Raw genomic sequence first — 25,864 nt, forward strand, 5'->3', positions numbered from 1 at the left:
GACGCCGTCACGACGCAGAGCCTCTGCGTCGACGTGAACCCCCGACACAGAGCCTCTGCGTCCGTCAACGTGCACCTCCAAAAATGTCTAGGCATTTTATCGCAGCAATGTTTTGCTATATTGTGACAAATACTTACCTGCCCCATGGCATGTAGCCCTCCAAAATTAAGTCGCCAGGGGAATATTTTAGTCGCATTTGGCGAGTGGCGACCGTTAGTTTACAGCCCTGCTCACCATACTATGACTTTTTTATGCCTTATTATACTATGACTTTTTTATGACTTATTATACTATAATTTTTTTATTACTTTTCATGCCTTACTATATTATGACTTTTTATGCCTTACTATACTATGACTTTTTTATGACTTTTTATGCCTTACTATATTGTGACTTTTTATGACTTTTTATGCCTTACTGTTCTATGACTTTTTTATGCCATACTATACTATAACTTTTTTTATGACTTTTTATGCCTTACTATACTATGAGTTGTTTATGCCTTACTATACCAAGAACTTTTATGCTTTAATATACTATGATGTTTTTATGACGTTTTAATGCCTTACTATACTATGACCATTTTATGACTTTTTATGCCTTACTTTACTATGACTTTTTATGCCTCATTATTCTATGACGTTTTTATACTTTACTATACTATAACTTTTTTTATGACTTTTCATGCCTTACTATACTAAGCATTTTTTATGACTTTTTATGCCTCACAATACAATGACTTTTTTATGCCTTATTATACTATGACTTTTTTATGACTTTTCTATGCCTTACTATATTAGACTTTTTTTATGACTTTTTATACCTGACTATACAATGAGTTTTTTCATCTTACTATTCTATGACTTTTTTATGCCTTACTATACTATGATTTTTTATGCATTAATAACTGTGAAGTTTTTATGACGTTTTAATGCCTTACTATACTATGACTTCTTTATGACTTTTTATGCCTCACCATACTATGACTTTTTTATGCCTTATTATACTATGACTTTTTTATGACTTTTTCTATGTCTTACTATACTATGACTTTTTATGACTTTTTATGGCTTATTATTCTATGACGTTTTTATGACTTTTTATGCCTGACTATTCTATAACTTTTTTATTCCTTACTATATTATGACTTTTTAATTACTTTTTATGCCTGACTATACTATGACTTTTTATGCCTTACTATTCTATGACTTTTTATGCCTCACTATACTATGAATTTTTTATTACTTTTTATGCCCTATTATACTATGATTTTTATGCATTAATGCTATTATGTTTTTATGACGTTTTAATGCCTTACTATACTATGACTTTTTATTCAATACTATATTATGACTTTTCATGCCTTATTATACTATGACTTTTTTATGACTTTTTATGCCTCACTTTACTATGACTTCTTATGACTTTTTATGCCTTAATATACTATGACTTTTTATGCCCTTGTATACTATGACTTATGCCATATTTGTCGCCATATCAAGAAATATGTTACCATATGTGTCAGTATAAGGGATATATTATTATGACATATATACAACCTCTGGATATATGAATGTACAAGTTTATAGCTAGCATATATGAAATACCCATATAAAATGCTACTTTATTAAAACAACATGCTTATTAATATGTATATGTTTGTATATGATTTTCTTTATAATTTCTTAAATTTAAACATACATGTCTATCTTTTATATTTACATATATAATATGAACATATATCGACAGGCTTTGGGATGGATATATATTTATGTAACATATGTCTATAATATAATCAAACATACTAAAATCAATATGTGATATTGTTCCAATTTCTAATAGGTTTCATATGTAATTTTTACATACATAGGCTATACATTAAATACATATATGATTTTACTTCATATGTACATATATTTCATATATGGAAATTCAACACAAATACATATATTACATTTGCTTATGGGCATTTCTGCATGTAAATTCAAATCTTGTATGCTAATAAACTGTTTCATTTGGTGATATTAAAAAGCCAATCTCTTTGTTTTGGAGGGGGTGGGGTTGTTACGTCCCCATCAATGTAAGCAACAAACCTACGCCCTTGAGACAAACACACATGGATGCAGAACAGAGCATTTCATAAGGATTTATTTTCAGATCAAAGGGGAGCAAACGAATGATACATTTGCCTTGAAATGTTATGTTATGTTTTGATTTCTGAATGGTTTGGCTCAAGAAATGAAGCAATGGAAACATTACAGAGAGTTATTTATCACCACTGGGCTTATTTCACATTATGTTTAAGAAAGTAAAAGTTTGATTTCTATGATTCACAGCAGAGTTTAATTCAACAACTCTGGAGCCTGAAAATGTTTGAGCTCAGACTGAACAGCAGGGGGCAGCAGCAGCGTGTCCCCTGCGCCTCAGCTGAAGAATATAAATGTAAACTGAACATCTTCACATGTCGGGGGTGAATCTGCAGAACAGAGAACTCAAACTTTTCTATCGGGACAGAAACTCAGTTATTATTGTGTTTACAAAAATATATTTAAAAAGTGTTTTTAATTATAACAGTACACAAACAAATGGTTTATAATGTGGTTAAGTGTTTATTAATGTACAGTATTCATTATTCATTATTAGTTTCCTAAGTTTCCTAGGAAGATATATTTATTATTACCTCTGTGTTTTACTCTTTTGTTATTTATCGATTTATAAACTAACCTCCAACCATGGAGGACAAATACATTAATAAACACTTACAACCACAGATGGTGTGTAACAGTACAAACTGTGTATGAAATGTTTATGTACTGCGTAGTCACTAAGACATTGTTACCACTTTCTAATAAGGCATCCATTGCAAAGAAAGTATTAAGTAATAGCTTTATTAACGCTTTATAGATTAAAAAATTGGTAACCACTTAATTGATAATTGATTCATCCTAAATGTTAATCTCAGATATGAAGATTTGTTGATTCTCTCATCAGTGTAAAATGAATATTTTTAGAGTTTTGATCAGATAAAACAAGATATAAGAAGAAGTTAACTTGAGTTCTGGGAAATAATAAGTCTCTGGCATATAATAAACTAACATATTAATTAGTGATAATTAATCATTTGTGCGTTCCAGGTTGTTTAAAGAAATAAAATAAAATTTCAATTTGGTAATAATATAACTATAAATGTTGGTAACCACTGATATAATAAGTGATTAATGACAGTGTTTAATCCATAACTCTTAATATGGTTAATATGTTGTAAATAAATAGATTTTTGTCTTTTACAACTGATTAACCTGATTAACCTTTATTAGAAAGTGGCACCAGAACTTTGAAGCACTACCCGGTGTCACCTGAGTCAGTGATGTCACAGCAGGTGTTGGCCATCACTGATTGGGGCGTGACAGGATTTAGAGTGGATTAACCCTTTGATAATAAGGACAGGTGTTTCTGTGCAGGAGTGGACTGCAGCGGTGGATTTCCTGAGCCAAACACAAACGCCACACAAACATGAAAATGGAGAGAAAACACTGATGGACATTCAGATTTTCTAGTGTGTACATCAGAACTACACAACATTTAACACAATGCACTGTGTCCTTTCGTTTCAGGCTTGCCTCCTCGATTCTCCCTCTCTTTGGATAACAAAACATTTTCCCTCATGTCTTTAACAACCGACTAACAATAACTTAAAAGGCCAAAACCTTGAACGTTCTGTATTTTGTATTTAAATTGAAAACTGCATTCTGTTTTGAAACGTGTCAATTTCAACCATTTCGAGCTTGAAGCGACACAACTTGACTGGCAGGTAAAGATTCAATATGAACACAGAGAATCAAACTTAAATCTGACACCAGAGTCTTTGCAGAACCATAAACTCACAAGTGACCAGCTCGTTCTGAGGGACAAAGGTTCAACAGTCGTTGTTTGTATGTCACAGTTGGTTTAGATCCTTTGGCGTTAAAGCCGTGATTTCTAACTTGACATCCATCTTTATTTTCATGTTTTATTTAAAGTCAGTGCCGCTGCGTTTGACAGAAAAATAATTCAGTTCTCTTCTTTACTCGTTGTCTTTTTGTACATTGTGCAAAGTCTCGCACGGCCCTACACCTCCTAATGCATAATACTCCTGGTAATGAAATTTAATTACATTCTTTCAGGTTTATTGCATCACTTATGATCGCACTCCACAGTGCTCCTTGAATGCAGCACCAGCACAAGACCATGTCACCTGTTCAGGTCTGTGAAACACGGGACGTGATCAGCAGGAAACTGTTGTGTGTCTTTTTTTTTTAAACACTGATATGTGTTGCAGCATCACAAATGAAGACAGGGGAGGGATACAGAAGTGATGTGTAGACGGTTCAAACCATGAGGTCGAACTACACTCTGAATAGATTCATGTAGCACAGAAACAAGACAGCAGAGAGCAAGTATCAGGGACTATGAAAGAAATAACTGAATAATTGTAAACAGTCACAGGAGATGTGGATTATTATAGTTCCTGTAGAGACTGAACATTATCTCTCTAAAGAACCTGTTTTCACCAGAACAGTCGGCTTCACTATGTCCTGAATTATAATGTAACTCATGGTAAAGCTGAAGGCATCATATTGTGAGTGCAGTGGGTGAATCTAAAACATGACAGAGCTGCTGCTGCTGCCGCTTAATGTTTGAGATCAGGTTTGTGTTGAGAAATAATAAAGGGTCCAAATCAAAAATCAATAACCCTGAGGAAGAAGATACTCAGTTCCTCACACGTCTTAAATGAAGTTTTAAAAATTGATGAGTAAATGAATGATTCAAGTGTTCATACTCACTCAAACATAACACTGATACTGATTATAGCATGTGGCTAACTATAACCACAACAGCTCCAGAGGGAACCACACACTCCTCATGGGTCAGACATGAAGTGACAACATGGCGTCTACTTAAAACTCCTCCAGTGTAAAGGTCTGTGTCCATGTGTAGTGTGATTATAGATCAGCTCTAGCTTCTATATTAATACTGTGAAAGTATCAAAGCCTCAGTCCACAGAGAAATGCACACAGCCTGTATTCAGAAACTGAGCCTTAAAACCAGCCGTCAGGACTTCTGGAACTTCTGGAAATCTGCTGTATTTTTATTGGATCACTCAGAAAACAGTCAGCCAATCAGAAGAGAGGCTCAGAGCCTCCTCTCTTCTGATTGGCTCACGACTTGTTGTTACTAGAGCTCCAGATAGAAAACTGAGAGAGGAGATGTAAAACTACACTGAGATGGTTTTTATATCTTCTGATGGATCAACACTTCAAATAAAACACAGAAGAAGAAAATGTGGAGCTTTAAAAAAAGACCAGTTACATGAATATGATGCTAGCAACATGTAAATGAGAATTCATGGATTTAAACTTATGACAACTGGAGGGTTAAAGTGAAGCATCTTAATGCCAAGGTGGTAATTGAGGGTAGAAGATCTTATCAAAAGCAAACAGTCAAACTGAGCTGGTCTCCAGATCACATCAGTCAAAACAGCAGCTGTTACATGAGCTGGTTTCTTGTCTGGCTGAGCCACTTTAACCTGTTAGACACACCAACCTCTGGGTCCAGCACTGTATCCCCGAGCAGTAAGCCACAAATGAGAGTTATTATTAGCATTTTTCCATTGCTGCTCAAGGCCAGGCTTAAACCAAACACGACCACTCTCAGTCTGCAGAGTGGACGAGTAATGTTTGACTCGTTCAGTGCTTCGGATTGAGGCTGTGAGATGAGATCGATTTACGATTGAAAACAACCGAGATGAGTCAACATCTCTGCAGAAGAAAAGACAGAATTCAAAAAAGTAGATTTAAATAAACTCACGTTGTCGTGCAAACACGAAGGATTCCCCACGATCAACACAACATTCACACATGGACACTCTAAGTGCACATGGAGTCACCAGACTCCTCAGGCCCGGTGGCCACGTGCCGAGCTCAGATGAAGAACGGGCCGAGCCGTCAGCTTCATACCATCTGCTGGTGAGCTGGATCAGATGGCGAGGAGGCAGCTGAACCCGAGCGTCATCGTGAGTTTGAGAACAAGGACTTTCATTGAGCAGACAGGAGGGTGGTCCCCGTGTTCAGACAGCACAGAGTGAGTGAGGGGCGTCCCAGCGACTGATAACCACAGCTCATGGAAACATGAACCTCCAGTTTAAGACGGGCTCTGTTGTGACTGCTCAACGCTGCAGCAGTTCTGATTTGGCGCTAAACAAATAAAGCTGAATGAGTCAGTGTTGCTCCTTCATTTTAGCAACTTTCAGCTGATTGTTTTGGTTTTCCAAAATTTTCCTGATGTTTATGCTGAAAACACTGATGGTTAAATGCACTGGTGCTGCGCAGCTCGGCAGCTGAGAGTAAAATTGGCCGTATAGTAATAAATAAGCGAATAATAAAGTTTAATTTATTGGTATTTCCCTCAGGAGTTGGTGGAGACCAAAAACGGAGCTAAAAGAGACTGAACAGTGGATTTACATTCATCAGGGGCCCAGAGACGCGACTCAAGTCAGTCTAGTGGATGAGTTCACTAGACTGACTTAGAGTCATAATATATCAGTGTTGCTTTGCCCCCGGAAAGGTAACTGCAGCTTTAAGTGACAGTGAGTGAACTGAGCTTCAGATGAATTAACTTAAAAAGTGCGACTGCTTCATCAAAGCATGACAGAGCCAGAGAGCAGATGAGAACTGTTGCTGTTGTAAGGAGAATAAATGAGGCCTCTGGAGGAGGACTGGACTCTCTCTCCTCCTGCCGTCTCACTGATGGCGCAGGGGTGAGTGGAGGAGGACGCTCGGGCTGCTCTGCGAACCCTGCTGACCCAGATAAATGGCCGAAGCATGCAGATGATGCTAGCACCAATCATGTCGCTCAAGTTCAGCCTGAGTGTATTAGCAACAGGACTGATTTTATGTCTTGTAAAATGTCAATATGTCAAGGGATAAATGTTTATATAAGGAAGAAAGTGTCTTCAGATGCAACGCAGGCGTCTCAGCAGAAGTGCTAGAAATACACAAATATGTATATGAAGGATTATGCTGGCAAACTGTTGCATTGGTTTAGTTTAACCTTGGTCGTATTTATTTCATTCACAATATGTGACTCCAGCTGAATTTAGAGTCTTTAGTGGCAGATTTGAGCACATCTTAAAAAGCTTAAAAATACTTTAAAACATGTCTTTCATTCTGACAGTTTTATGAAAATATGGGTCAAGGATTAAACAAACTGTGACACAACAAGCAGCATCGACATTGTCTGCTCTGCTATGCAGACACACAAACACATCCCCTTGGAGAAAGGAAGTCTGTGAAAATATCAGCCACTGAGCATTTTAAGATCTTTTTTTCTTAGAGTACTAGAAAAAAAGAAAATTCAAAGCTGCAAATAACAGACTACACATTTCATTTCATGCATCATATAAAATATTAGTTCTTTCTTTTTCAGTATATTTACATTATATATTACACATGATGTTCTGTACAGTAAAAGTTCAATCTACACCACATTCTTAAAAATATTTTCTACCCATAATTATTTTTACATGAAAAACAAGGATAGGAGACGACATCCAGAACAACGAGCTCTGCAGGACGTCCCTGAAGCTCCGACAGAAGCTTCACTGCGTTCACTGGAGAGCTCTGCATAAAATAATCCTGTGAGGGTGACTAGAGCGCACACGCACGCACACACACACACACACACACACACAGACGCACACACAGACGCACACACTAAACACACAAGGAGAGGGCTGGGGGAGGGGTATGGGGGGGTCCATTACAGGGATCGTAGCTCCCTGTTTTTTTGAAAGAACAGGCTTTGACCCAGAACCGGAGCCGACTGCCGGGCCCACAGCGAGCCCGGTGCTGGGCTCTCTGCAGCACTTTGTGCTCAGGAGTTCAGTGCAAACGGCAAAAGATCCTGTGGGGGGAGGGAAGCCACGCCCCCCCCACCTCCCCACTCACTTCTGAGCCTCTGAGGCATCGTTTCAATGCTGAACTCCTATTCAGACCCCCGTCACAAAAACACCCACACCTGGGTTAGGCTCTTTCCGCCTGTGATTGGCTGCAGTCAGCTACTGTGGCTGCGAGGAGGAGCGGTCAGACAAACTGTCTGCTCTCAGAGGAGCCAGCTGCTGCTGCTGAAGCTGCTGTTTCTGCTGCTGTAACTGCTTCTGTTGTTGCTGCTGTTGATGATGTTGATGCTGCTGCTGTTGTAACTGCTGCTGCTGCTGTTGGGCCGTGGCAGTGAAAGCACCCTGCTGCTGCAGAGGGAACGCTGCCTGCAGGATCAACTGGGTGGACTGGTTTCCATGAAGAAGCCGAGGAGCCTTCAGGGAAAGATTCAGATTTTAGGATGAAAATGAAACAGCTGAGTCCAGATTTGACTTAAAACTATACAAAGCAACAGGATTCACAATGACATCTTTATATTACCCTCGAGTGACTGTGACTGCAAATGAAAACCTTGAAAACGTACGGCCATTTGAAGGAACACTAATCCATCTATTAGAGTTAATGTATATTAGCTTACTGCAGATATATCAGTATCAGTGGATACAGTACGTCAGCTGATAACAAACAACAAACTGCAGCACTGAGATTCTACTAGGCTGGAGTTAATTTAGTGTCACCATTACACAGGTGATTGACCAGGTGATTTTCACACTCTGAAATGTCCACTGTGGTGTTGTACGAGTCCTGGACTCGAGTCCTGAATTCCAGGACTTGAAACTTCACTCGGACTCATGGTTTAGTGACTCGACTACAACAGTAAACAGTCCATCATTTTATTGAAGTTACCTCTCACTGTCATTTGAACACAGTCAAAGTGTCAAGTTACCTAGCGCACTCTAAGGCCGGGAACACAGTGGATGTGTGGTGTGTGCGTCGCGGCAGCGAAACGTTGATTGGATGGTTTTCATTTCCGCGCCCATGTTAATGGGTTAAAGCCGTCACTATTTGTGATCTAGAGATTCGGCATCTTGCCTATTTTTCACGGGTCACTCGTGCAGCTCCCAGAGTCAGAGAGAAGACCTGTTGATGTCATACTGACATCACACCAGCAACATTATACAAAATGGACACCTTCCATTATAGTCTCTGTCTGGTCTGAATCTGAATATGACACAGACATGAAAGTAGAATCACCTCCACCGACCAGCCAAGGTACAGTCTCTCCTTCTGCTCCTGAGTTACAGTGTTAAATAATGGCCTTGACCTTTGACCTTTTGGATATAAAATGTCATCACGTAATTTTATCTTAGACATTTGAGTTTAATTGTGTCATAATTAGTGAATGAATTTGTGACGTTGAACTTTTGACATTTGACCACCAAAATCTAATCAGTTCATCTCTGAGTCTAAGTGTCATCAAGGCGTTACTGAGATATCGCGTAGTCAAGAATGGGACAAACAGACGGACAACGTGAAAACAATATTCCTGCGGCTCTGTCGCTGGCACAGAGGCTTAAAAATATAAATATCATAATTTTTAACCATTTCAGCAGCTGCATGTGGAGATGGCGCCATTTTAGTGACATAAATCAGAAATGTATTCATAATGAAAAGAAATCCAACATTAGCCTGGTGATGGAAATTATCCAAGGCCAAATCTATGTAGAAATGCAGAACTGGTAGCAGCAGCAGCGACGTAGGTACCTCGACACGCAACGCAAGCGCCACGCACACACAACGCAGGCAGTGTGTTCCCGCCATAAGCCTTGATTTCAGTGAGTGTTACCTGTAGGAACTGTGTTTGCTGCGGGGCCAGGGGAGCCTGCCCTGACTGCATGGCTGTGACCTGTGACTGTGCCTGCTGCTCCTGCTGCTGTTGTTGTTGTTGTTGTTGTTGTTGTTGTGGCTGCTGGGAAATGCTGATGGTCTGAGTCTGGCCCTGCTGTGGAGCGAAGGCCGTCACCACTTGGCCCATAAACATGGTTGTGGGCACCATAACTGCCCCACATGCCATCTGTCCTGTCACTAGCTTGGTGAGCAGCTGAGGACCAGCAGGAAACCTGGGAGAGACAGGAAGTGGACGAGGGTCAGGTAGAGGTGATAGAAGAAGAAATAAGGTTGGGGGATTTCTCTTGTTGAAATTCTTGACCTTGTGTTACAGATTAAGAAATCCACCTTGTGTGAAGAAATAAAATGCAACCATGAGAATAAAGTTAGGAGGTTCTACAGAAAATGCAAACCTAATCTGAGCGCCACGGTCCTGTGCAAACGTTGCCACTGCAGGAGTGTTGGGTCCAGTGTTCTGTGCCAGGGTGGTGGCAATCTGGACCACGTTAGCAGGGCTTTGCTGGGGAATCATCATTGTGTTGTAGAGAGACACCGGCATTGGATTTTGTTGAGGCTGCAGAGTGAGAGACGATCGCTGAGACTGAAACACACAGAGACGAGATGTGAAACAGACTGGAGAGAATCTGTAACAAACCTAATGAATCCAAAGCGTCAGAGAGTGTCTGTGTTTGATGCGTTCGCTTGTCTGACCTGTGACAGTGCTGTGCTCTGTTCCCGTAGCAGTGTTTGTTGCTGGGGCTGGGGCTGGACGGCATGTTGTTGCTGTATGTTGTTCTGCAGAGGTCCTGCAGAGACCACCTGGCCCTGCATGCTGAGCGTCCCCCCCTGCTGCATCGCGTTCCCCTGGCCCATCTGAACAGAGCTGAGATTCAGTCCTCCAGCTCCTTTCTGCAAGAATATCTGAAACACAAGACATTCATACATTCACAGGGCTGCATGTTCACCTGTTCACCTGTTCACCACACTCAGGCCCTGTTCACACCTGTATTAACATGTCTTCAGTGATCCGATCACAACTGGTCAGCTCTGAGTGTCAGTTCACCCCTTCGTCTCCATTGACCACTTATGATCAGATCTCACTTCCTGCTTTATATGCAAATAAACAGGTATGCTTTGTTGTTCTTAGCCAATCAACAGACGGGACCGTTGTCAATGTGCTTGTATGTTTGAGTGAGAGAGAGAGCAAGAGAGAGAGCAAGCGAGAGAGCAAATTAACATGGGGGCCAGGAGAGGAGGCCGTCCTTCACTGTGACCCAGGACACATTCACACTGATAAAAGAACGTGGACACCTATGGTCCAGACCACGTCAGGTACGTTCACACCTGAACTCAGAGCTGACCACTTGTGATCGGATCACCTGAGACGGATGTTAATACCAGGTCTGAACAGCGCCACACACACACATACACTCCTGAGCAGCTCCCCGCTCTCACCTGCAGGCTCTGGCCCTGCACCCTCTGCAGCTCCTCCTGGATCTGCCGCAGCTCGTCCTGCTGCCGCTGGATGTTGGCCTCGATCATCCTGGTCCTCTGCTCCAGCTGATCCTTCAGGTGCTGCATGGCCTCTAACTGGTTGGAGAACTGCACCATCGACTGAGAGAGAACAACGACACGGAAACACGACAGGAAGCAAAATGTTACTAGTGAATAATTATATTCAGTGCATGAGATAAAGAAGTGGTAAAAAGAGTGTTTCAGTGATGCGTTCAAGGTCTGATGTAGACTGAAAGTTGTCAACCTAAAATGTTACAATGCAGATTATATATATTTATATATATATTACTTCGGCTACGCCATATTTGCCTGTAAGAAATCACGTCTTACACATTTATATGAATGTTTGTGAGTTCAGATCAAAAACACTGATCGACAAACACATGATCAAAAAGCATCATACTGCTCGACCTGAGCGTCGCTCTGTAAACGATACACAGTGTGATCAATAAGAGACCATAATTATTAGTGTGATATTAGTTTAAGCACATTGTGTCTATACTAGATAATTAATGGTTTTCTGCATTAATCAATAGGGCTGCGACAACATTTTATTTTCATTATTGATTAATCTGCCGTTTATTTTTCTGATTCATAAAATGTAAGAAAATAATTTAAAATGACGAATCAAAACTTCATAGTTTCTTCTATCAACACATATACAATACAATAAAATCTTGTCCGTCTGTCTGCATGTTTCCTGTGTTTTCCCTCTTTTTGCCCGGTTGTTTCTTCCCTCAATCTCTGATTATTTTAGAGGGAACGTGACACACAACAATCAGCGAATGTTCAAATTGAGAAGCTACAACCAGGAAGTTTTGGCTTTTACTATAAAAATGTCTAAAAAAGGGAAAATGAATCGATTATGTTGCTTTTTATTTTCTAAATGATTAATCGACTAATCGCTGCAGCTCTACTTAAAAACTTTACTGTCACGTTTTGTTTGTTGTAAAAATGTTTTCAGTTATCGAAGGAGTTCAAGACACAACTCCACAACTGTTTTTATTATTATCAATGTTAACATGGAAAACTTTATTAGAATTATGTTAAAGAAGAAATCCAGTGACGACCCTTTCTGAGCAGGAGCCTGGAGGGTGGAGTTTGGTCGTCATGGAGATTCAGCTCACCTGGTCTGGCTGTGCTACTTGGTTTTGTTGTTTTTATTGCTCGTTATAACTTGTGTGTGGTTTTCCCTCGTCCGGGACAGACACACAGACAGAACCAGGAAGATGTGGGGTGAACAAATACCTGTCTCTTAATATAAGACATAAATTAGGATTAAAACAAACAAGATGATTTTCTTACTTGTCCGCTGTTCTGAACTTGTTGTTGCTGTTGAGGCTGCAGCTGCTGAGAAACCATGGTCGGAGTCATGTTCTGTCCTGTGTTTTGGGAGCTCATCGACTGCTGCTGGAAACAATACAGAGAGTGAATTGAGAGTTCAGGGCGCTTCAACTCCCTTTATCCCGTTAAATCCCTGACGATCCATGACACAATTATGCTGAAATTTTACACCAGACTGTTCTTGTCCCTTCACTGACCTGACTGTTGATAGATGATCTCCGCTGCGACGTCATCTCCACAGCGGAGACCGACTGGCGACCCGGCGTACTCCTATCTCCCTGCAGCTTCATCTGTGACGCTGAGGGGAAATACATAAACACGGTGCTCAGATTTTTAACAGGAAGAACACTTAATATAAAGATGTGTGTGTCACTCATGAGATGTCTTGATAATAAACAAACAGCAGCGTGTCAACGGTGCTTACAGGCCGGGTCGGACACAGCGGTGTGTGACGATTTGCGTGAGCTGCGAGACGAGACCGAGGGCGTCCGGCTGTGGTCGAAGCGATCTAAAACCTCCTTCAGACTGGAGGTGTTGAGCTGGGACTCGGAGCCTGAATCCTGGGACTGCTGCGAGTTGGGGTAGACAGTCGACAGAGTCAGTATCAGAGTCAGTGGGAAAACTGAACCATCAGAAACACTAAGTCCAAGTCTCACCTTGTCTGGTGTGATCTCAGGTGGTGATACTTCAATCCCAAGTTCTCTTCGCTGCTCTGCTCGTACTTCAGCGTAACTACAGAGCAAAGACAGAGAAAAATATACATCTACATGTCTCTAAAAGAACTGCTTTGTGCAACGGATGAATTTAGACTCAGTCTGTCTGAAGTCTGACTGTTTGTTAGATCGAAGACACAGTCAAAGTCTGTCTTTGTGACACTGTAAATATCAGAGTGTAACTCTTCCATGTACCTCACAACAGTGTGTGTGCAGACGATAAACTCTGGTCTGGAGTTCCACTGGTGGTAGGTGATGTAGTAGTGGGTCTGAAGCCAAATCCACTGCTGCCCTTTAGTGAGGAATCTGTAGTAGCAGGACTTTCCTTTGCCGTACTGCATCACTGCAGAGAAACCAGGAGGAGGAGGAGGAGGAGGAGGAGGAGGAGGAGGACGCACTGACATTTACTGTTTGAAACCTCACAGAGAAACTGACAGAGAACTGCAGACCAGCTCGCTTCGTCGTACTCACAGTGTTCGTGGCATTTTGCCAGCGTCTCCAGGTCATCGACGTGGTAGTAGTCATACCCCGACGTACCCAGCACCTCGAATGGGAGGTACCCTATGATGGGCGGAGCTCTGGACAAACAGTAAATGTTATTGAGATCTGGAAACTTTCTTCTCCCGTTAACATACACACACCGTGCTGAGACTGAGTCACACTCACACATTACCATGTAGGGGCTAATCAGCATTAAGTTTCCAGCCTAAAGAAAGTCACACTGTTGGAGCCTCTGAAGCCGGGACCCCTCTGCGTCACGTGTTAAGCTTTGAGAAATTCTTGCGGCCTACAGACCAGATGCATTAAACTCTCTGCAGACTAAAGAGATTAAAACTATGTGTCGCACGGATTCTTTTTGTCTGAATTATAAAGCTGTGCGTTCACATGGTTCAGCTTTGTAAATCTCACTCATTGAGAAACTGAGCAACCAATTGTTAAAGTGAAGTAAACAGGTGCATCAGTTTACTTTAGTACAATCAGTCTAATGCAAAGTCTTAACGAAGCTCCAGAGGCTCCAACACGGTGATTAGTCAATATTAAAATACTATAAAACTGTTAAATAATGACTCACAATAAATAATAAGGACATTAAAGGAAACATTGAGAACAAACACAATCCTTTCTGTTTATGAAAAGTAAAAATGTTATTTCTGTGTAAACAGCAAAACTCATAATGATGATGTAACATGGATCTCTTTGGGAGACCGTGTGTTCACGTGGTCAAAGGAACATGTGAGGCGACACGTTCTGTGTTTATAAAGTCCAGTTCATGTGCAGGAAATGACGTTTGTACACTCGTCGTGTGGTTCATTTGGTCCAGGCGCTCAGCTTCTTGTTCACACTGGATTGTAAACGTGACGTTGCAGACTCTCAGCTTACTCTCACTGATTGGACAGTTCTGGTGATGTCACCCTGCATCATCACTTACACATGGACCCACGTGGGGAGATCTAATGCTGCACTTTACTGTTCTTTATAGTAGCTGAATCACATATCTACTCTCACACAGTCATGTAGGTGCAACATTTAACTTTCACACCAGTAATGAACCACACCAGAGTGTAAATGAGGCAGAACTACACCTTTGTTTTTCAGGTGGTTTTGATCTGGTTGTTTTGACTGAATTTAATCTGAACCAAACAGATCGGCTGTTAAAGCGTCTGTAATAATGTAATAAATAAACAAGTTTTTACACAATGAAAAACATATAGAGAAAAAATAGAGAAAAACTGTACCTGTGGTCCAAGAAGAGAAATTTCCACTCTAAACTATGTCTGGAGGTGAACTCCTCGTTGGGCTCGTCTACAGTGCACATCTCCTGTGGGGGACGGGGGGGAAGTGTAGAATGTATTTAGACATTTTTCTATAATATATACAGTATGATAAAACCTGAGTGGAGAAACAAAGACAAATGCAGATGCTTCCCCACACGAACACGGCTCAGTTAAGCAGTTAACATGTCATGCGTCATGTGTGACTGGAATTATCGCCTCGTGGTCGTGTGCCTCCGGTCGCAGGAAACATGGTCACACTACTAATCCTATTAAACATTTGTGTTAACAGAAAACCCGTTCGATGGACAACCGGAAAAACTAATGCCTCCGGCCACATCTGTCGTCGTCATGGAGACATAAAAACGCTGAACAGGCGCAGCTGATTCTGATTTAGTATCAGGAGGAAAAGATCTAAGTGACTTTGAAAGAGGATTCATTAGTGGGACAGGGATGGGAGGAGCTTCAGTCACACAGATGCTCAACTGGCTGGTGTTTCCATAGGAACAGTGACTAAAGTGTATTTAGATCGACTCAGTTAAAAGTCTCAGACATTGTTTTTGACAGCGCGCATTTGATGACTGTGATGCTTGTGCATTACAGTGCGACACGTTAGGAAACACAGAGGAGCAACTCCTCCTCAGGCGACTGATTCACTCAGCTGACCTGCAGCCGCGGCGTGATACAGCGCGCTCCGTAGGTGCACTTGTGCGTGGGAATACGGTAGTTCAGACAGGTTGAAAAAAATATAGTGCCAAAAGAAAATGCTGCTTTCATGGGAAGACAAAGAGCTGAACATATTCTACATGAAGCTTCATTTAAACAGATGTTGGATTGTTTAGGTGAGTGTTTTTAAAAGCGTCTAAAACACGTTTTTTCTCGTGGCCCACAGCAACACATCACTCTGACACGCTGCAGGCTTTCCAAACTGGGACCACACCCATCATAATCTACTGCAGGTAAAGTAACCGACTATATACGACCTCACACAACCCCACGTCAAAACACCTGAACTGTTCCTTTAAACTCAACTGGTAGAAAGATTCGCTGGCAAGAGACAAGAACATTAAGTCATTTTTGTTTTTCAAATTAAGCACAAGTGGCACACGGTGGTTGTCATGAGTCTGAATGTTGTTTTCCTGCAGTGACTTGGCAGCTGTTGCTGTTGCGCCCTGTCCTAATTAAAACTACCTTATTCCAACCCTGCGAGCTGGAAACCGAATGTGTGTCAACCAGATAAAAAGGAGAAGAGAGAAGGGGAAGAACAGCTAATGACTCTCACCTTGATGAACTGTGGTTTGGCTAGCCTCACAGTTGCTATGAGACACACTCTGTCTTCAAAGGCAGAGTGAAGCGATCGCTGGATCACTCCTTCGAAGCCGTTGCGGCCACAGTTAGGCACTGGGGAGAAGAGAAACACACAAAAAAGAAGTCAGACCTTGCAACCGGTGAAAACGGACCTGGAGGCTCAGACAGTCTTTCAGTGTGACTCACCATTATTCAGGGACTTGAAGTTTCCAATGAACTTGACGTATTCGTACACTGGGGGCTCTTTGGGGTCGATAGTCCCTCGGAGCATGTGGCAACAGAACTCTAGCTGATTTTTTGCTGGAGAAAAGATCGAGTGTTAAAAGTCTAAAACTTGGCACTAAGAAAAGAGTGCAATAATAACACTAATGAAAATGTGAATATACTTCTAAAATATTTCAACCTAAAAGCTGCAGCACTTACTTTTCAGATATTCGGGTGTCAGCGTCTCTCCCTCCATGATATGAGAGGACAGAGCCTTGTACACATCTGAATGCTCCCCCACGGGCAGGAAGTTCAACAGGTTCTGATCAACCAGATCAGACTGAAACACACAACATTTAACACAAAACAGTATCAGACCAGCTGTAATCTTTAAACAAGGCTTAGACAGGTGGATGCAAACTGATGAAAAGTTCACTTGACTCTTTACATTATCATTAATTCAGAACTTGAGCAGCTTAATACTCACAGGTAAGTGCTCTAGTAGAGACGTCACACCTTCAGACACGTAGATTATATTCCCATCGGTCATAATGGCGAGGAAAAATCCATCTAACGCCTGTCAGAGACAAAACACACTCCTTTAATTCACTCATCTTCTTCCATGTAAATAAAAATAAATGACATGTAACAAGACTAAATCAAAACTGCGTGGCTGGACCGTGTAGCTGTGGAGATGTCATCACGTCTTATTACAGATTATAGATTTTCTTTCTTATTTACGCAGCGAACAGCCTCCGTAACAAACTTCTGCTCCGCCTCTCTGCTGCTCACCGAACAGACCAGATACAGAGACTCTCTCCTAATGGAAGTAGCTGACGTTTGTCGCTATATTAGTCTCTAAATTCAGTGACAAATGTTCTCAGTTGGCAACACTGCAGCTGTAATAATAATAACTATTATATAGCACCTTTTTACTAGTTTACAAAGTGTTTTGACAAACGATAGTCAAAATCGGGAGAGACATACGTACGTGAACATATATTCATCAATATAAAAAGGAGTTATAAGGAGCAGATGCAGATGACGACATCACATAAAAGCAAGTCTATAAAAATGAGTTTTAAGAAGTGATTTAATAGAAGTTACCGATGTAAACATCCCTGAGTAGAAACTGTTTAAAAGCGTTGTGCTAAAAGTTTTGAGAGAGCAGCCAATGAGGAAACTCCAACAATCAGTCGGCCGACCAGTAGTGTAACTGCATGACTCATCTCTATCACTCAGTCAGTCACTCACATTTGTATTTAAACTTCTGACGTCCAGTTAGCAGAGCTCCTGACTCACCTCCAACATCAGCTGAGTGAACTCTTCATTACTAAGAAAAGATGGCTTCCAGTCTTGTCTGATCTCAGTCGACTCTGACTGAGCAGCGATTTCTGAGGAAGGAAACGTGAAACAGCGAGTATGAGCTGAAGAGCGCGTGACACCGAACTGTTTCCCCGCAGCCGGTCAGTCGGACGTTCTTACCCTTGTGTTTGTGCAGAAAGTCGATGCTCTTCTGCAAAATGGTGGACTTGTCCATCTTCCGGGTGTTGCCCGGCAACATGGTACCCAGCTCCTTGATGAGGACATTGAACTGGTCTCTGCGCTTCTTCTCAGAGTTGTTACGGGACACGCTGAGGATTCAAAAAACAGGTCACACATTTTCTCAATTTCATTATTTCCTCTGAGACCTGGTGAAAGTTACATCAGCATTTTGTGCATCAATATGAAAGTTAAAATAAACTGCAGCTGCATGTAACCGGGGCTACGGAGGCACGGGACAGTCTGCATGTGACAAACATGAAATGCAGCCTCATAAAAACTAAAACTGAAATATATAGATGGAGGATGAAACCAAGGGGGTCTCACCGTTTTGCTTTGTCCTTTTCATCTTCTTCCATTAACCCATCAAAGATACTGCTATCATCCCTGCAGAGCAAACAAACCAACGGCTCAAGCTAATATTTGCTCCCCCTTAAACTTTTATGGACAGAGAGTCCTTCCTAATCCTGAACACAGAAGTTAGACAGCGTGTCCCCAACAGCCTCGCATCTGCTGCTGAAACAGGTAAGTCAAAAACACTGGACTTACCGGTCAATGCTCGAGGTCATTTTGTATCCTGTTCAGGGTTGCAGTGTTGGAGAGGGCTCTTTTAATCGTGAGGTAGACATTTGTGACTGAACCTGTGAGAGAAGGCGTCACGATATGAACACAGCTTCATCACCACAGAGTATTTTTTTTTTCAAAACAGTTTAAATTCAACTCCAAATCTTACCTTACTGACAGTACAGCTAGTCCTGTGAGAGGATGAGGATGGTGCTGCTGGAGGAAGGCAGGGTCTGAGTGGACACGCTGTGGTGGTGGAGCTCCGAGAGTCGAGGAGGAGAGTCGCTGGAGGTGTCCTCGATCAGAGGGGAGGAAGCTGCCAAAAGGTCTTTGCTGAGCTGAGTTTTTCGTTTGCTTCGGGCGTGAGTGTGGCACATGGCAGCAACATCTGAGTCTGTGGAAGATTAGAAAACAGACATGTCTTAACAGGTGCAGATCCTGGAGATATCTCAGTTTGTAATGTTACTGTTAATTTGCCCTATATAAATAAATAAATACGTACGATATGTTTAGTCTGAGTGCTCGAGCGTTGATTGCAGCATTTCTGCCATCATCACTCATCTACAATAACATTTCACACCAGGTACAACAGAGAGAGAGCTTGGCATGACATGACCACATCCTGCTAGTCCAGTTTTTACAATGAGATTTTAGTCTGGAAAACATCCAGTTAAAAAGTGATCCCGCCCCATCAGACACATACGGGCCAATCAGTGAACGTTTACACTGTAACACGACTCGTTGTCTCTCCCTCACAACTTCTACACCAGTTACTACCATTAAAATGTATTAAATTAAGCTGTATTTAGTATCTGATTTTGACATGTTTATTTAAGAAATACAGTGCACCATTACAGATAGATCATTTTATATATACTTTTATATGTGTTGTACACATATATAAATATATAGCATGTCCCCGTCAGCATGCGAGAGGCAGAATGCAGTGTACCAGACTGAGGTTGGCTGACGACCAAAGATGGACTCAGATGTAAAGCTGCCTGCACAGTGTGAAATGGGAGACTGCAGGGAATATTTTTTATTCACATGCACACTCCCCTGCTCTCTCCTACAGGCCCAGATGGCCTGACTCCTGCTGCACCGTGACAGACCTTCACTTCAGCAGCCAGGCTGAACTCAAACTGCTGCGGCAGTCAGACTCCGGTTTTCTAGCGACATCTGAAAAAGGTGCACGTCAAATGTTTTGCCGTCTAATTACCACCTTTAGTTGACGAGTGCACTAAGGTAAAGAAAGGTAAGCTTCAGGGTTGGGTGGAGCAGGTTTGTGCTCTTGGATTTCGGTCTCAACAGGAAACAGATAAACATATTAATGTGTTTATTCTCAGCAGACTTGACTATTGTAATGGTGTCTTCACAGGTCTCAGCTGCAGCTCATCCAGAGTCCTCACTAACACCAAGAAAGTGGAGCACATCACACCGCTCCTTCAAAATCACTGCGCTGGCTCTCTGTGTGTCGAAGGACAGATTTTAAAATCCTACTTCTGGTCTATAAAGCTCTTTGCTCTACTTGCACAATATGAAGCATCTGGAGGTTTTAGTCTCTCTGCTCTACACCTGTGGAACAAGCTTCCTGAACACCTGAGATCTGCTGCCACTGTCAGTTCATTTAAATCATGGCCGAAAACATCACGTACATACTTTTTAATCTCGTGCATTTGCTTGTTTTTAATGTCTTTTCTCGCTGCAGCACTTCTTTTAAAAAGCGTGTGACTTATTCAAATATTTTTAGTTTTATTTCGTTAATTATTTATTTGTTTTTATTGTTTTTAATGTATGTAATGTAAATGTAAATTTTAATGTATTTCCATGCCTCTGTAAAGCACTCCGTCTCACCTTGATCACAGTGGAGCTGCCGGACATGTGTGCCAGAGGTACAGAGACCAACAATGGCTTTCTGTTTCCTCTAAATTATCAGGGAATGGTAAAAAAAAGAAAAATTGGGAATAATATCATTAAGTGTGGTGGGCAGACGTCAGTCACGCGAAGATCCTGAACTGCAGGAAACAGTTAAATGACGCGATATGAAGAGCAGCTTGGTACGAGGACGAGGAGACGCCATGCGAGTCATGTTTGACACGTTGAATGCGGATGTGACAGATTCACAAAAGATCCTATAAAATCAAAACAACATCACGTCATCACCTGACTCCACTCCTCCCGCTGCACAGGTATGCCTACAATAGCCCGTCAAATTAAATTAAGAAGACCCACTGGGTGTCTAGCCTAAATATTTGACCCATTTTTCTTTTTTTTTGCATGAGCCAATTACCTCCACAACCTGTGTGGGAGGTTTTCTCACCACAATGGCTGATCTGTGTTGGCGAGAAAATCCCTTCAGCGTTGCTCCTCATGTATCGTGACAAACACTGACATTTACAGTCACGTCAAATACGTCGCCTTTAATCTGACTGGAAGTTTTTCCTGTGTGAGAGATTCGTGAGTGTGTATTCGCTCATATTTAGTCACAAAGAGTTTTCATGTGGTCTGTTATTGTGAGCCACGTTCACGATACAGCTGCACTTACTCATATAACTGGTATCAAAGCAACACAGCACGATAATGGAGCTCGGTTCCTTGATGTAATTTTAATGTCGGCTTCACATGATAGTACTTAAGACAACTGTTCTAACTTTAGAAGCAATGCATTTGTTTCAATAGGCAGCAGGAAAAAAAACAAACATAATACATAAAGATAATGAACTAATTAGACTGAAATGCATCAAAACCCACTTTGAGGATGAAAACGTTTCAGATGAACTCCTGACCTCGGATCACATTTAATCTATTTAATGTAAAGTCTATTTAATGGCAGCAACACAGGAGATCTGTGAGCGACATCCCGTTCAGCACCGACTGTTGCTGTGTTGAGGCTTAATGTTACTGTACATTTAACCAACTGTACGTGTGCTGTTCATACTGTACCTTACATCAACACTCTCTCTTCTCTAACTCTGTCCACTTCTCTGGACATACCGATCTAAAACATTTACATATATAGTTTTTGTATATTTGTAAGATACAGCATCACTTATGCTGCAGTAACCTGCACTTATCTGTAAATAATACTATTTTTGCATGTCTGGTTAGATGCTAACTACATTTCATTGGCTTTGTACCTGCACAATAAATCTAAATCTAAAAATGAACTCAGTGCCAGTTTCATCAAAACAAGGACAGGAAGTCAGCGCTGTGAGTATTTACACCTTCATGTGAGGACACGCACGGGAAAACTGACAGTGAGTGGAGCAGGTTTCATCATGGCCCACTGACTTGGAGCTATGCAGTGTCATTTCACTGCTCATTGCATGAGACACACAAATAAGTTACAGAGAATAGGCGTCTTATCTGAGATCAGTGTTTTGTCAACACAAGCGGCCAGCTACACTTTGTGGCAGCACTATAAAGGGCGGAGAGTCGTAGTATGAAGCTTTATCTACAGACTTCATGCTGAACAACAGGAGCTGAACAACACAGCTTTTGCACTTCATCTCAAACAGCTGACAACAACAAGCTAACTGGAGCAAAGATCAAGGCTGAAAAAAAAGGGAAAAAGAAACAGGAAGTCAAAAAGAAATGACATCAGATCTTAGTGAAATGAGAGCATAATAAGAGAAGATGGGGGAAATTAGCTCCTGACAGCAGTGTCTCAGCAGAGGATGCAGCAGTAGCTGCAGCGCGGAGCCGGCGTTGTGTAACGGGAGAGCGGGGGTTGTATAACTGTGATGTCATCCGTGCTTCACTGACCTGCTGGCCCAATGACCTACTTTCCTCCTCCTCCTCCGATCTAACTTAATCACAGCTCCACAGGCAACACCTTCCTGTTCTCACCAACAACACAACACTCCCCGTCAACACAAACCCTTCAGCAGCCCAACATTTCACGCAGCAGGCAACTTCACATAAAAAGGTGCGAGCAGGGAATCACAGCGCCGGCGTATCACGTTCCCTCATTTAACAACACGAGATACAAAGGCTTCTGGGTGTTTCCTAAGCCTCGGTGGGGACAGACGTCAAGGGGAAAAAACACACTGCAGAGGAGTAAAGGTGCTGAATTTCCAGCAGCTGATTATTAGTTTTTAGTTGCGTCAACAACCGGCAGATCAACACACCTCACACACACACACACACACACACACACACACACACACACACACACAAAACACACACACACACACAGAGTATGTTTCATCCTGAAACACGTCAACTCTCTTTTATCATAATTTCTCTATTGCTCACACAGCATTGTTAGATGTCTCAGTGTGTGTGTGTGTGTGTGTGTGTGTGTGTGTGTGTGTGTGTGTGGTGTGTGGGTGTGTGCACTCATACTCAGATATAGGGCAGCAGAGCTCTGAGGATATGAGTCACTGTGAAGTGGATCTATGGCGCCGCTCGTCACGCACCCTGCCACACCCCGCACCGAGATGCCAGCATAGCAACGGTGCTAATGGGCAACACCATAGCAACCGGCCTCACCGTGCGGAGTAAAAATAGCCTGGCTGAAATTCCTCCACAGCTGATCCTCCCTCCATCATACACAGAGAGTTGTTAGTCTATAGAGTTACTCCCTTTGTCATGTGCAATGTAAAGCAGTGACAGGTCGGCCTCTGTCACGCAGCAAACCTCATTCAGAGGGAACCAACTACAGGCAAGACCTCTCATCCTTATTCTACTGTAAAGCAGATTCTTTATGTCAGAGTGCTTTCACTATTAAATTAGGGGACATGGCAAACAGAGCAGAACAAAGAGGCGGCAAAAAAAAAAAAGAAAAAAACAAAAAAGAAGGAATGAAGGAAAGCTGAAATAATAGGAGACGTATTAAATGTACCCAGTGAATATCTGACAGTAAACAGACATCAATATTCACCAGGGACGCAGCTCTTGTATTTTTGTGCTTCATCGGAGAGGAAAGTCTCACTGGATATTAGAGGACCACTCTAATGAGGGCTGAAACTACTTGTTGAAATGCAATAGCTGGAGCAGCTTGAGGCAGCAGCAGACTGAAGCCCAAACAGACAGTTTCGCCATATGTCTTTAAAATTCAAATGTCAGGATGCATCATTTTTCGCCCACAGCGCTCACTCTATACAGAGACTCAGGTTAGAGGGAAATAAAGAAGAGAGCGCTGCTCATTCTGCTCTAAGTGCAGGGGAATATCTTGGATAATGTTACGCAGCTTCTGACAGCTGGCAAGCAGCAGACTCGCTGCCAAGGAGGTCACACAAATCAACAAAACACTTCAACTGTGTGCAGCAAGACAGAGGTGATCCCCCTCAGTCTGCAGGTTTCTGTTTCCTGACGACTGGGGTGGAAGACTCAACTGAGGACGGTTTTAATAATGTCACAATAAAAGAAAATCCACAGCACAAGCTTGTCAACACTGCCCACCATCAACACTGCTGCTCAGTTCCACCCAGCACACCCTCAGCGCTGGGCAGCCACCTGTGTTTCCACTCGATGCAAACGCATCCACAGAACCAGCAGCACAAAAGGAGTCTTTGTTTTGCGTTTTCGCTGCACAGCCCACAGACAGGAATGTTTGAGAGGCAAGCAGCAGCGGTTGGCAGGGGCCCCTCGACCGCTGCTGGCATCCTGTCCCAGCGGAGCGGGAACTCAAGCCAGGGGCCTCGTACGGATGCCAAGTGGGTCACCGAAGTCCAGAAGAGCGACTGGCAGTAAAGAGTATAGAGCTGCGGACCTTTAAGATCCGAACATGTGAGCGACACATGACCACCAACACTGACGTGATTTATAAATGAGATAAATGCTTATCGTGCCGACTAACCAACACACACAGCAGCAGGGATCCTCTGAGCAAGTTGAAGCTACAACTTCACGTGACTGCGCTGTATGTGAACATATGGCCTTGTCCTTTCCCAGAAGACTTTGCACCACATTATATTATACTCCACAGATTAATGTGTCAGGGCACGCCTAGCCTACTTTACTTTACTGACTGCAGTTAATCTCAGATAAAGACAGCGCTTCCACAGTGTGTCACTGCACGATCCCATATCAAACATCATCCATCAAGCTGAAGTCAAACAAAAGATTTTACTTGTTGGAATTAGTTCTAAAAAAAAACCAAAACAAAACATTCATTACTAGAAAGCAAATTCACCAGCTGATTAATGATGATTCAAGAAAAGCAGCTTCTCATGTGGGAGGATTTGCTAGTTTTGTCTGCATTTTATTTTTAACATTTAATACTTTTCATATCTGTCACTGAACACTGACTATGCGACCTTGGACTCTGACGTTTTCCACAACCTAGTGATATTTTTCAGACTAAACGTTTTGTTGTTTTAAAGCAATGATGAAAATAATTGTGAGCAACAGTCATTAGATCGCATCACCTTGAAAAGAAACCCAAATTATTTCTCATGAGACTTTACACTGTCTACTACACCGCTCGAGGAAGAACTAAAGCTGGTACACTGCCAGTAAAGACACGTAAAAGACCGCAAACGTTTTTTTCATCAGCATTAAACCTAAAATATAAAGTGAAGTTTTAAATGTTACGCTCTGAAATTATTTTCCAGCTGCAAGTTTTGTTCCAGAGGTAAGAAATCTTCATTCATGCTAACAGCTAAAAACCAAGAACTACTCAAGATCATTGTTTATTCAATATTTCTGTTTCCAGCAGCCTCATCAAACTACATTTCCCATGAGCCCTTAACGCTCGCGTACTAAATGTCCTGAACAGAGGAGGTGAGCCCCGTCTCTAATAAGAGCAGGACTGAGACGACCTGGTGTTCTTCAGAGGATGGGAACATGAGGGGAGGTTTATGGACGAAGCTAAGTTATGATAATGTAAACTCCCGAGCTGCCATGTTTGTAGTTTCTTCATGCAAGCTGTAGTTTCCCTCTGTACTCACAAAGTAAGAATGGCTGTAAGTAGTTCGGACACCAGAATTAGAGAAATGTTGAGGCGATAACAAAAGCGCTCAGTCGCATGTTCTCACTACCTGCACAGTCTGTGCATCTACTGCGCGTTAAACTTTTTAAACTTGAACATAAGTAACTTTCCCAAAGCCAAAAGTCTGAGCCTGAAACACTGAATCCTGCAGATATAGTAGAT

General features: G+C 41.9%; 1 protein-coding gene across 5 annotated transcripts in view; it reads right to left on the bottom strand.

Moving 5' to 3' along the window:
• Positions 1 to 2,130: 2,130 nt before the first annotated feature.
• The window catches only part of clocka (clock circadian regulator a), a 32,877-nt gene continuing 9,143 nt past the window's right edge, over positions 2,131 to 25,864 (bottom strand). For 2 of the 5 annotated variants that reach the window (XM_023393224.2, XM_023393225.2), the window contains exons 3-23: positions 18,935 to 19,159; positions 18,751 to 18,842; positions 18,529 to 18,588; positions 18,145 to 18,293; positions 17,962 to 18,053; positions 17,147 to 17,236; positions 16,879 to 16,999; positions 16,642 to 16,755; positions 16,430 to 16,548; positions 15,112 to 15,194; positions 13,847 to 13,953; positions 13,571 to 13,718; positions 13,319 to 13,394; positions 13,087 to 13,231; positions 12,860 to 12,960; positions 12,624 to 12,728; positions 11,259 to 11,417; positions 10,515 to 10,724; positions 10,217 to 10,404; positions 9,763 to 10,036; positions 2,131 to 8,350 (exon numbers count right to left, since the gene is read on the bottom strand). In XM_023393224.2, coding sequence (XP_023248992.1) covers positions 8,096 to 8,350; positions 9,763 to 10,036; positions 10,217 to 10,404; positions 10,515 to 10,724; positions 11,259 to 11,417; positions 12,624 to 12,728; positions 12,860 to 12,960; positions 13,087 to 13,231; positions 13,319 to 13,394; positions 13,571 to 13,718; positions 13,847 to 13,953; positions 15,112 to 15,194; positions 16,430 to 16,548; positions 16,642 to 16,755; positions 16,879 to 16,999; positions 17,147 to 17,236; positions 17,962 to 18,053; positions 18,145 to 18,293; positions 18,529 to 18,588; positions 18,751 to 18,770 — 2,616 coding nt within the window. In that variant the 5' untranslated portion in view covers positions 18,771 to 18,842; positions 18,935 to 19,159 and the 3' untranslated portion in view covers positions 2,131 to 8,095. Of the gene's footprint in view, positions 8,351 to 9,762; positions 10,037 to 10,216; positions 10,405 to 10,514; positions 10,725 to 11,258; positions 11,418 to 12,623; positions 12,729 to 12,859; positions 12,961 to 13,086; positions 13,232 to 13,318; positions 13,395 to 13,570; positions 13,719 to 13,846; positions 13,954 to 15,111; positions 15,195 to 16,429; positions 16,549 to 16,641; positions 16,756 to 16,878; positions 17,000 to 17,146; positions 17,237 to 17,961; positions 18,054 to 18,144; positions 18,294 to 18,528; positions 18,589 to 18,750; positions 18,843 to 18,934; positions 19,160 to 19,267; positions 19,375 to 25,864 lie in introns of those variants that run through there. The other 3 variants (XM_023393228.2, XM_023393229.2, XM_023393230.2) reach the window with 3 other exon arrangements.

This window comes from Seriola lalandi, unplaced genomic scaffold, assembly GCF_002814215.2.
Source record: "Seriola lalandi dorsalis isolate HSWRI2012SDOR001 ecotype SW California unplaced genomic scaffold, Sedor1 jcf7180002054930, whole genome shotgun sequence".
Taxonomy (NCBI): Eukaryota; Metazoa; Chordata; class Actinopteri; order Carangiformes; family Carangidae; genus Seriola; species Seriola lalandi.